The sequence below is a fragment of the Vanderwaltozyma polyspora genome, genomic scaffold (assembly GCF_000150035.1).
Source record: "Vanderwaltozyma polyspora DSM 70294 KpolScaffold2001 genomic scaffold, whole genome shotgun sequence".
Taxonomy (NCBI): Eukaryota; Fungi; Ascomycota; class Saccharomycetes; order Saccharomycetales; family Saccharomycetaceae; genus Vanderwaltozyma; species Vanderwaltozyma polyspora.
This window is the reverse complement of record NW_001834684.1, coordinates 43,493-56,088: the sequence shown is the minus strand read 5'-3', so window position 1 is coordinate 56,088 and position 12,596 is coordinate 43,493. Positions and strand designations below refer to the sequence as shown.

Here is a 12,596-nt window from a genome sequence, read left to right as displayed (position 1 = left end):
CTTCATAAAATTAATTCTAACAAAGGGGGAAGAAAAATACGATAAGAGGAATAAATTACGAAGATGTATAGACTATAGATAATCTAAATTTAGATCAACTTGGATCAAAAATATTTCTCTTTAAAGATATTATAGAACAATTATTTAATTCGAAAAGAAACGTCAAATCGTTCATCCAAAAATTCATCTCCAAAACATTTTGAGATTGCTAGATTCAACATAAGTTTGCAATACCTCAATAACTTTTTTTTCTGAAAAAATAAAATATTTAACTAAATATACATGGAATATAATATAATTATTTTAAGTTACTTGTCTTCTGGCGTTTCATTAATAATATCCCTTATGCCCCCGCCTACAGTGACTGATTCACCGACTTGACTAGTTCCTTTTTCTTTATAGGTACTAACAGCAGGGATATTTGCTTTAATTCTTGTGACTTTAGTACCATATGCTCTTGGCTCCAGTTTAATAAGGGTGTGAAGTGGGATAGACATCCAAGGAGATTCTTCTTGTGGAACATTCATATAGTATGCATATATGCATCTCAATACGGCTTGATGTGTTATAATCAGAATATTTTCTTGTCTTTCTAATTCCATAATAACAGGTTCCAATCTTATTACAACATCTCTATACGATTCACCACCTCTGTATCTGTATTCATATTTATCTTCATCACGAGCTTTAAAGTCTTCTGGGTATTTATTCTCAATTTCTTCATAAGTCATACCATCACAAATACCGGCATCAAGTTCATCTAATGCTTTCCATTGTAATTTCCTATAAGATAGACATTCTGCAGTTTGCTGAGTTCTCTTCAAGGTAGAAGTCCATACTGTTAAATCGACATCTCCAGCACTTTCTCTGACAAGTTCTGGTAATTTTTGGGAATACTTTAAACCTCTTGGAGATAATAAAGAATCACCACCAATTTTTTGTTCTACATTATAGATAGATTCACCATGTCTGGATAGATAAATGCAACGTGGTTTGATATGCAAATTCATGACATAAAAGGCAATTCTACTTTGCAAATAAGTTTGGATTTTATTAACGATCACTTCTTGAACACCGTTAATCAATTTCATATAAGTTAGATCGCCATCCAATTTATCAGAAAGAGTTTCATAAGTCTTTTCATATTCAGCAATTTTTTTCAAAAAATCTTTTGTAGCTTCTTCAGGATCTAGATCTTTGTAATCTGGGGAGACAGTTCTTACTTCTTTAATATTTCTTAATACAAAGTCTTGATCGTCTGAATAACTTTCAAGGAACATTGGTGCTATATTATTATCTTGACATATTTTCAAAATTCTATCCCTTCTTTCTCTAGTGGTGTTGGTTGCATCTAGCACTGCTACGACACCATCCTCTTCGTTGAACCATTTTAAAATGTCCTCAACAGCAAATGATTCAGCCTGTTTTCTCAATTTATAGTTTTCCTCATTAGCAAAATCAAAGAAATCTGAACTTGGCTCCAAGGTGCCGGCATCTCTTCTGTATTGGCCAACATTAAACGATCGAGCATTAATAGATATCCAAGATAGAAATCTGACAATTTTCTGAGAAATAAAAGACTTCCCTCTAGCTGGCAGACCAACCATTACAACACATACTTTTAAGTTCTCAGCATCTGAGATTTTGTAAACAGATTTTGGCATGACTGATAGAACAAAAAAAAATATAGCTAATGTAAAAAAACTGGAAAAATAAAACTAAACAATTGAATAAACAAACAAAACCAAATAAAAAAGCGTGTTTGAATATAAGTTTGATATCTTAATACTTTTTTATCCAAATACTATCAAAATACGACAAAAAATTGACACGAATCTAACAGATACCAAAATTTAAAATTCTTTTGTTTAAAGAAATCTACTCTCCAAATGAAATTTGAGAATCAAAAACAAAAAGATCCAATAGATACCAGTCACCAATTAGAAACCTACAAACACTTTCAAAAAAAGATTAAAAGAACGTCTTGCTAAAATATTTTATTAGACACTGCTTAAACTAATTCGACAAATAATCTATCTCTAAATCGTTAAAGCACTAGAAAGAATGACAGCCCAAACAAACACTTTAAAAAACCACCTGAATAGCACAACAAAAGTACAACAATGTAAAAGAATCCTTCCTGACCTTATTATAACCCAGTTTTCTAGTCCTTATCTTACTTAAAACTATTCAAATTAGTTAAATATACTTAGTTTATTGTTCAGTTTCTTTATATCCAATCTGACCTCGGCCATATCTGCTTTTCTTTAAACCCCTTCAATTTGGGAAATGAAACGATGGCTAAAAATGGGGGAACTGGCGAAAGAGGAAAAAGACCCAAATCAGTCACGTGGCGTTTTGGGATACAGATAGGTCACGTGGGTGATGGATGATGGAAAATGAGGAACCAGAGGTCAGAGATCAGAGGTCAGAGGATAGTTTGACGACAGACACCATCCATGGTATACCTTACTTGTCACTGAAATAGACTAGAAGTAGTATCTGCCTTTGAATACCTTTACCAGGTGGATATATATATATATATATATATTTGAGGACAGTCCTTGAGGTAGGGTTGACGTGGTTTTATGAATTGAGTCTTGAGATCTCATAATTTGATCGACTTGAAACGAGCGTCAACTGATTGTAATCTTTTAATGTAGTCGTTTATCCTTGTAAAGTGGTTGATAGGTACCCTTGTCATTTTGTTAGGGTCGATTGGAATTGAAGCGTCAAATGACGTGTATCTACCATCTTGAGTGGCTACAAATTCTTCCTTTTCTAGTGGTTCTTCATCTGATTCACCAGTGAATTTCAAGTTGGTGCTTTCTTCTAGTTTCAATGATTTCAAGTTATTGTTGATCAATTTTATCAAACCGTCTATGTACGTTGCAGGCACGGGGGAGTCCCAACCATCTGTTCCGTTGATAAAGAACAGACAGATTTCTAGGATCTCGATCATCAGCTGATAACTAGTGATGTTGTCTAGGATCGAATCCGCAACTCTTAGTGATCTTTGCAGACATTCCAACACTCTTTTACGGTCTCTCATCGACTTTGCCATATCGTTACTCGATGTATTACCGTCCACAATTTCACCTTGTACAATTTTCATCCCAACTGTCTTTGTTGTCCACCACAAATGTGAACACAAGTATACTGCTCTGGCTTGTTCCTTCTTCTTCAACAGTCTTGACGCCATTGTAGTACATCTGAAGATCAAATCATTATACTTATTTTCAACAAATAATGAATTTGTTCGTTGTAGCGTTTGTATTAAGACAACAATCGCGGTATACTTCTGGGATGAACTAATCTTGTTTTCCTCATGCATTTCAATAGCTTGAACAAAAAAATCATAACTTATATCTCCTAGTGACAAAGAATCAGCTAAAGTTGCAGTTTCCAAACACAAGTTATGACTTGTTGTCATAATTTGTTCATTGTTCAGGTAAACCAAGTCTTGAATAGCCCTAGATATAAGTTTGAAAACTTGTCTAGTGGAATCACCATATTGTTTCTTTACAGATTCATTTTTACAGTATTTATTCTGTATCATTTTACATTTTTTGACTAACTCCCAGTACTTTGTTATGATTGCCAAATGAGATATATGGATGAAGTCGACATTTATATTCGAATACCAATTTTTAAGAATTGAAATTAATTCGATATTATCGTTTACAGTCTTCAATTTCATTGAATTTAATATCCAATGAACTAATTTCACTAGATTCTCTTGCAGAATTGGATGCCTTGAATCATAGTTTTCAATAGTAGGAGAAAAGAATGATAAGATAACTTGAAGTTCTTCCTTGTTCTTTATTGGAATTTCTGATTTTGAACACGACAAAAGTTCTTGTAAAATAACATTTACAGAAAATGCTTGTATTCCCGATATTTGATCGGTAAATAATGTTCTATACCATTTACTTTCTAGTATCACCTTTACAATAAACTTTTTATAATTTTGTACATTTGGAATCCTATTTAGAATTAAAAACTTTGCCAAAGTTTCATTCTCTTCATTTATATATTCAGTGTGCTTATTTTTCAATTTAGTAGATAGTAATTCAAAGAACTGATCCAATGCAATAACCTTTTCTTCATTAACCGATAAATTGATAACACTTTCCAATAATGGGATAAATTGCAGCAATGATAATTGGGGATCCTTTTGGTTTAAGTTATACAAATAATCCGAAAATACTTCAACAAATTCTAATGAATCAATTTTGTCCACATTGTCAGAGGATACTTTGTTGATTAATAGATTAATGATTTCATGAATGGATACTTCATGATGCAAATGCAATGTGGCCTCTAAAACAGACTTCAAAGTGGCCAAGTGATAACCAACTGGAAAAACTTGGAAAAATACATCAAATAAATAATTTTGTGAGAGAACGTCATTACATTGTATAATTTGTTGTAATACCACTGGTACCACTTTTTCTTTATAAAATTGTAAATTTGAATCACCAATAATTCTGTGTATATTTATCAATTGCGATCCCACCATTATTTTAATATCTATTCTATCTTCAACATGTTGAATTCTTTCCTTTAAGAAACCTTGATATTGTAACCTTATCCATAGTTTATTCATTTCTTTAAAGTTTTCTAAAGTTAGTTGACATTTTGTCAATTGATCGACTCTACCACTGTATTTACTATCTATAAAGAAAGGAAGGATGTTGTCACTCAAATATTGTCTTAAGAACATACCTCTAATTGAGCTTTGAACACCTCTACACATTTCCACTAAATCTTTCAATATTTCAGAGGTAGGAGCATCATCAATGCTTGCGTAGCATGTACCAACAACAACTAACAAATATAATCTGGGCAAAACATTACCAACGTATTGGACAGTATCATACACATCGTTAAGATGGAATTTATTCGAAGTATGACCTTTGATAAGGTAGTCAGACAAAGGCTTAAAACAACGATCTTGTATGAGTAAATAGATTTCGTAATATTCATTCAATTTATAATCATCACTCCTCAAGAACGAAATAGCCTTAACTGCATGGTTTATAGCCTGAATAAGATTATCACGTTCCAGTAACCTTTGAAGCAGAATTGATTCCTGTCTTATTAGCGTAATTGTTTCATCCATTGATACTTCCATGTCGATTAATATCAAATGCTGGACAACGGTATAACTCTTACTTCCAAATTGTTTAGAAATATCTAGTGATAATCTGTGGAATAGAATATATATAATGAAAGAAAATATGTATGTCAACAATACAATTACAATATACAATTCAATTTATTGCTTTAACTTGATCTCATCTGAAAAATTTCAAATTATTAAATTTATCGTTAAAGGGATCAATATATAACAAAAATTGATGTTTTAGAGGAAATTCTATAAGCGAGACTTTAAGAATGGAAAAGTAAAGAATCTTGAATTAAGCACGATGAATTCAATTAACTTTAAGATGCTGATATTATTTTACTGAACTACTTGTTTGATCTTGAGTGATTATATTTATAAAGATATTTTTTTTGGGGGTAATTAATAAACAAACTAACTATACGTATGTACAAAATACATTCAACTGTTATTACATATATATATATATGTATATATATATGAGTTCCATTTAGTACTGAGAATGATGAACATTTATTAACAAATAATGGATTGTATAGTGTAGAAATCGAGCAAAGAAATCGTGATGCCGCTTGTACACTTACCCATACCTAGATGACTTCCATTAGAGATAGATAAAAGTTTTTATCCGTGATGTTTATAACAATCTTTCTTCGAATCTCAATTCATCTAAAGGTGGTAAACCTATCAACAATCTCATGAAATTTTCTAAAGCTGCACGTTGTTTCATCAAACCATTAATAGCCTTGAAACCTGGTCTTGTCAAAGGAGCCTTTAACCAGTAACTTAACAGAGTCAATACTGGATAAAATGGTTCAAATTCCTTTTTAGTAGCATCTGCACCATCTAATTTTTTATAGGTAACTCTTGTACAGAATTCTGTCATTACCAATAAATCAATGATTAATGGAGTGGCTAACAATGAGTCTTCACAAACATTGTGAATAGAGATTCTGTTATGACCACCCAACATCAATTCACTGTAATATTCGTCCATTGCAACTTTTGAATCTCCTACTGCATTCATGTACTTGATGACAATACAATGATCGATAGTTTTACCAACTTTATCGTTAAACAAAATTTGGTTTGATTCTATCATATCATCACAGACACCTCTCTTTGAAATTTCCTTTGATTTAAATTGCATAGGAGAACTTAAGTTATAACCGTCATTGTTACCCAAATGGTTGTAAGAGGCAATGGATAATGGCTTGATACCTGCATCGACCAAGAATTGGGCCAACACAGATTTCATTTTAGTTTGACCAGATTTGAAATCATCACCAGCGATGAAAGAATGTTCTCTTTCAGCTAATTCGATCACACCTGGAACAAAAGTATTCTGTGGGGAACCGTTAATGTATGGCACACCTTCTAAGATTGAAGCAACGGCGAAGATGGTTGAAGGGGAGACTTCAGCATGATCATTTTTGATTGAGTTAATCAAATTGTCGGCGGTGTCATTAATACCATTTTCGATAACAGAATATCTTTCTGTGTTTGCAGTCCATAAAACAATGACTTTATCCAAATTGTTTTCATTTTTAAAATTTCTAATATCATTTCTGATGTGTTCTACATGAGACCATTTACCCTTGGATAAGTTTTCCAAAGATAAATCGTTTGTACCTCTGTTAATGACGTTATTTGCTCTTTCGTTTTGGTTAATGGCGATGAAATCTGGGTAGTAGATGGATTTCAAAGGAGTGACGTCTTTCATGTAGTCCTTCAACTTTGATTGTAAATCGTATTCTAGGACACAAGCTCTTTGCATTGCTTCTGAACAGTTTGAATTATTGATATCCCAACCTGAGACGACGAAATCATTTGGGTTAACAAATGGCAAGATTTCATTGAAAGGGATATAAACGTCTTCGTTAGTTTCTGGGTTAATACCCAATTTGATGGTTGAAGATTGGGTGACTGAACCGTAATAGTTTGCCTTTTTCAAGCCCTTAAAATTTTTTGAATAGAATTCCAAATTGTTTTTATTTGCCAAGACTGAGGCTAAGAAAGTGGTACCGTTATTACCTCCTAAACCTACTAACATGACACCAATTTTTGGAACATTTAAGCTCAAATTAAACTCGTAGTCTTCATTAATGGTGTTGACGACGTATTGGTTTGAGTCTGAAGATTTTTTGGACTTGGTTGCTTATGTAGGTATATTTTGAGATCAAATTTTCACCTTCGACTCTTGATTTGTCGTTGTTGACAATAACTTTTGGGGTAAACAAAAATTCTTCTTGTGTCATTATAATAGTTTTATTATTTTATTGAATTTATTATTAATTTTATTATTATATTTTTATAATCTATAAGAACAAAACACAATAAGCGGGGGTGAGAGATACGATAATAGATTAATGGTATTAGAAATGCGACAACACTAGACAAAACTTTGTAAAATAATGAATTAAAAAAGACGTCTAAAATACAGTTGAAGCAAGGATAAAAATTTTGTAATGAAAAGAGGATATCCGGGGGGGTTGAGGTTTGGTGATGAATATGGAACTAGGACAGGATATATAGATAGGGGTATATGAGCTGAACTTGAACTTGAAGTTTGTTGATGTTGGTGTTGAGTATGGGGGGAGAAAACAGATACAAGAAAGATCTAGAGTGGAGTGAAAAAGAAAAACCGACAATGGAACGGGATGAGGAACAGTAATGTCGATTCAGATAGAGTATTTATACTAAAGAAATCACAAAAACAGAAAACAAAAACAAAAACACAAAACTAAGAGTTAACACAAAAACCATCATCCATCACAAGAATACATACAACCACAAAAACCCAACCACAAAAAACACATAACCAGATGAGATTCTGTTGGACAACACCAACACCAACACCAACAAAAAACTGAACGAACCAGAACTGTTATGATCACGATTACAACCACACACAGAATCACAATTACAATTATGGTAACAATTACGTTATGTCAAAGGTGTTTCTTTCTCAACTCTATCCATGTCCAGTCCAGTCAAATCCAGTCAAATCCACTCTGTTTTCACCTTTTTCCCGTACCTATACCTATTATCCTGGTTGGATTCTGATTCTAATTCTGATTCTGAAACTAACACTGAAACTGGAACTGGCCTCTGTATGTAGATAGTTCCTGTCCCAGGTATGCCTTTTAGTACCAGATACCGATTAGCACTGGCACTGTCATTGGAACTTAATCAAAGACCATCACAACTATGTCTGCAACGTAATGCGTTGTTGTTGTATCTTGCTGTGGACTGTTGTGATATTGAACTTTACGGGGACGGAAAGAAAGAAAGACAGGCTCCCAGAGAGTCAACCCAGTTCTGCATGTGAGTGATTATTGGATATATTTGATTAATCTTTGCTTTTGCTTTTGCTTTTGATCTTTGATATTCATTGAATACTCGACATCGAATGGGATATCAGCTTAGCACTATCAGTAATTCGTGGCGAGTGGCATTATATGTCTCGTCTTGTCTTGTCTTGTCTCTGTTGGGTTCCTTTACCTCATACTTTCGTACTTCTCCAGGTGACTGTCACATATCTGCTCAGGATCCTACACGTTTGGTTCCAACCCCTAAAATAAGCAATGAATCACATGCGTCCATGCGTCTAATCACTCCGTGTCTGTTTCTGTGTCGTGGTTTTATTTTCACATGCTCGCTCTTTCACATGCATTCAACTTCAACACAATAACCACTGCAACTCTGAGATATCGATGGGATATTTTACTATTTATTAATAGATCTATGGCTTGGGATCATATCTGTCTCATCGTACTAACGGACTCCTGAAAGTGCCTTTCCTTCCCAAAACACAGACACAGACTCGCAGACATTACTCACTCACTCACTCACTCACTCACTCACTCACCCCCCAGACTTTCTCATTTTACATCACCATGTCTGTCTCGCACCAGGGGGCAGAGGGAGAGCGAGGCGGAGGCGGAAGGGTGTTTAGTACAGCGCCGTCCCGGAGTTAAAACATTCCACATACTTTCTGATAGGGAAAATAATCCAAAAAACACAACTTAAAACTAAAAAAGATAGATTAAAATAAAATATTGAAAATGATTCCTTGCAATCTCTTACAGAACCCATAGCCGCCAACTCGGTGGTTTCTCTCTCTCTCTCTCTCTCTCTCTCTCTCTTTTTCTTCCGGTTATTGCTGCCACCCGTCCATACATCTCTCTGCACCTCGCTTCTCTTTTCTTTGTATCCCATGCCTGTCTCGCCTGTTTCTCTGTCGCCTCCTTCCCCATGTTCTTAGAGCACTCTTGGTGTACTCCCCCCAGAACACAACAAAATCTATATTTCACATGCTCTGTTTCAACAAAACCTCCCTGCCCACGTGGGTCCAGCTACTAACCAGTCCATGTGAATTTTATTAAAAATGAAAACAACAAACAACGAACAACAGCCGAAACTTTGTTTCTTTTGGGTTCTTAAAATGCAGATGCAAAATCTAATGGATCAAACAGTTCCTGTATGAGTCTCATCAAATACGAGTCGTCACTACCATTACCACCATCATCACCACTACCACTATTAGTGGCTATATTATTAGTCCTATTCGTCCCTGCTGACGCCAACGAATCTTGTTGCGACGTCGTCGTCGTCTCATCAATTACGAGCCGAGCCTCTTTGTAAACTGTCTGAAACACATTGTTGTTATAATGGTATCTGTCCGACACGTTCACCATTTCTAATATCAGGGCGGCTATTTCGGGCCCTCGAGGTACAGTGTGGATGGGCTCAAACATATCATTAGTGCTATTGCTATCCCATGCAACCAATGGCAATCGATCACTCAATTTCATACTGTCTCCTTTGCTAACTGCTGTGTCATTGTTGTTTTGCATCTCTCTTTGCAAAAACTTTATGATCATGTCCATGCATCGGTGTCCATTCTCTAATATTTTATAATTGATCTTGCCATGAAACATTTTCTTGAACGTTCGATAATATTCTTTACCAATCTCATTGAAATACATGCTGCTCATACCGTATAGATATTTGACCATACCATCTAAACCTGTCTCTTCCTCGTAACGTATCCTTAATATGAGTCCAGGTACAATAACATTGTTTAATCTGTTCAAGATAACTTCATATATTTTATTCATATAAAATCTTTGCTCAGGTATACCAGGTGTGCTGAAGTATTCCACACATTTGGAGCCCAATTCTACTGTCAATGTAAACAATTTCGCATACGCTGTCTCTTGCGACTGCTTGTCTCCAGTACGTTCATACCATGATAATTGTCCATGAATAATGTTTAATTTCATCAACATTAAACTTAATTTTTGCTCTCTATAAATATTCGACGAAAAATCGTCTTCCTTCAAGACCCCCATCCTCATTTCTGACATCTCAACCAATTCCTCTAACATGCTTATATCTACTTTTCGAGCGTCGTCATGTAGTTCATTATTGATCCCATATAGTAGATAATCATATTGTAATATATCATCGCACCAGCCGTTGCCAAATCGAGGAGCTGGCGACATTTTATAAGATCTTCCAATCTCACACTCTTGCCCAGTCAATAACATCATTTTACGGTCCCAACATAATACATAGCACCATATTTTTCTAAACAATTTAATATATTCACTTTGACTCCCTAATTTAGGTACTGCTTTGTAGTCAACCGTAATGAATAAATCGGAATCTTCGGAGTACTTAACCAAATCCCACCACACACCCATATGTTTACACATGGAAACAATAGCACCATGCAGAATTTCACTTTGCTCTACTTGTTGTCCATCGCCATCATCAGGTCCAACCCAATAGCATAATCGAAGCATTATTAACAATTGCAATTCATATAGAGTTCCCTTTCGAAGTGGTTTTTCTCCAGTGGCTGTACGTTGGACTAAACTCACAAATATGTTGGTATCCATATTTAATATTGATTCGTAATTACTACTATTAATAGATTTCTCTACAGCAAATTTGGAAGATAAGTGGCATAATCGGCATATTAGAAGAATAATGCATGCTAATGTGTTTTCACCGATTTTAGGATCAAGGGAATTTGATAATTCAATTTTTGCATATAGCTTCTGTATCTCAACATTAAAATCCTTAAATTCGATTATCGGTACCAATGGTTCGATAAACTGTTCATAGTATGGTATTATCGTATCCATTAAAAGCCCAAGATCAGGCAAACTTTTTATAATTAAATTGTGATAAACTGTTGTGGAATCATCCCCAAGTTTTAAATTAGCATTTTTCCTGTAGTGACTAAATTTCTCTGCTAATAAGGAATGTATCTGGTAACTCTGTTGTGGTTCTTGCTGTTCTAAAACTAAATTTTTACTACTTTCTTCATCAAATACTGTCAATGGTAAAAAAGATTTCGGTAATCCTTGTGATCCTGCCAATGCAATTCTTTCAATATCAATGCCTGTTTTCCTATAATGGTCTATTGTCTTTTTCACAACAATAGTTCTGAAAGTGGTGAATGCCTTAATTACGGCATCTCGATGCTCAATACATGCGTCAGTGAAAATAGGAAACATGGTATACGCTGATCTTTTGATTTCAAAGAATCTGCCATTAGGGATGTAATTAACATATTCTTTATTATAGCTTGGATGTATAGGAATAAAATTAGGTATCTGTAATTCAGACGCTGTTAAGTCAGCCACAGATCCAATTGAATCAATTGGTAGAGATGGAGTATCTTTAATATATAAACAACTGTTCTCAATACCTATACGAGTACAATTGCTACATGGTTTTCCCCTGTCACATTTACTCTTTCTCTTTTTACAATTTGTACAAACTACAGTAATTCTATGACGTTTCTTGCGTACTTTATTTTCATTCATATCCATTTTAATTTATAATAATGTGAGCTTCAATACAAACTTATGCCAATGAAAGCATTATAGTCTTGAACTTCTATCAAGAACATATGTACCTGAAGGTAATATAGATACTCTAGTAGAATCCTCAAATTTAAATCATAAATGCATAGAATCAACTATTAATTTCTACTAGTTGACCATTGTTAATCGGGTATTTTTCTCGATGGACCTTTCTTCGATTCGTATTTAAAATCTCATCCCATCGAAAAATTCGTCATTCTTCAATCACGTGATTAACAAGTAAACGATTAATATTCGACTAATCCTTTTATGTATTGAAGATATAAATATAATAGTGCAACAACAACAAGAACATATTTGTCATTCCTATGATTAACATAATTGCATACATGATCTCTTTTCTTTCCTGTTTAAATTACAATATTATCAAAGGAATTTATTTTTTTTAATACTATAAACGCAGAATAATCCAATTAAAATAATGCATTTAATGTAAACAGCATTATTAATTTATACATATCCTCTAAAATATACTAACATCATAAAATCTTGTTAATAGAATTGTGATAACTCATTAATATATTATTTTACAGGTCTTTCTCCTGAGTCTCGACTTATAGCTC

The 12,596-nt window shown here is 33.9% G+C and overlaps 4 protein-coding genes across 4 annotated transcripts; all 4 read right to left on the bottom strand.

Annotated features, from left to right (window-relative positions):
- Nucleotides 1-308: 308 nt before the first annotated feature.
- FBP26 (fructose-2,6-bisphosphatase) lies at nucleotides 309-1,664 on the bottom strand (the record flags this gene model as incomplete). Its single annotated transcript, XM_001646326.1, has 1 exon — nucleotides 309-1,664. One exon carries the CDS (start codon nucleotides 1,662-1,664, stop codon nucleotides 309-311), a length of 1,356 nt encoding a protein of 451 aa, XP_001646376.1.
- A 944-nt stretch (nucleotides 1,665-2,608) lies between these two features.
- VPS35 (retromer subunit VPS35) lies at nucleotides 2,609-5,137 on the bottom strand (the record flags this gene model as incomplete). Its single annotated transcript, XM_001646325.1, has 1 exon — nucleotides 2,609-5,137. The coding sequence occupies one exon, from the start codon at nucleotides 5,135-5,137 to the stop codon at nucleotides 2,609-2,611; it is 2,529 nt and encodes an 842-aa protein (XP_001646375.1).
- A 628-nt stretch (nucleotides 5,138-5,765) lies between these two features.
- Nucleotides 5,766-7,181, bottom strand: INO1 (inositol-3-phosphate synthase INO1; the record flags this gene model as incomplete). Its single annotated transcript, XM_001646324.1, has 1 exon — nucleotides 5,766-7,181. One exon carries the CDS (start codon nucleotides 7,179-7,181, stop codon nucleotides 5,766-5,768), a length of 1,416 nt encoding a protein of 471 aa, XP_001646374.1.
- A 2,389-nt stretch (nucleotides 7,182-9,570) lies between these two features.
- OAF3 (Oaf3p) lies at nucleotides 9,571-11,979 on the bottom strand (the record flags this gene model as incomplete). The annotated part of the gene is made up of 1 exon (XM_001646323.1): nucleotides 9,571-11,979. One exon carries the CDS (start codon nucleotides 11,977-11,979, stop codon nucleotides 9,571-9,573), a length of 2,409 nt encoding a protein of 802 aa, XP_001646373.1.
- Between the last annotated feature and the right edge of the window lie 617 nt (nucleotides 11,980-12,596).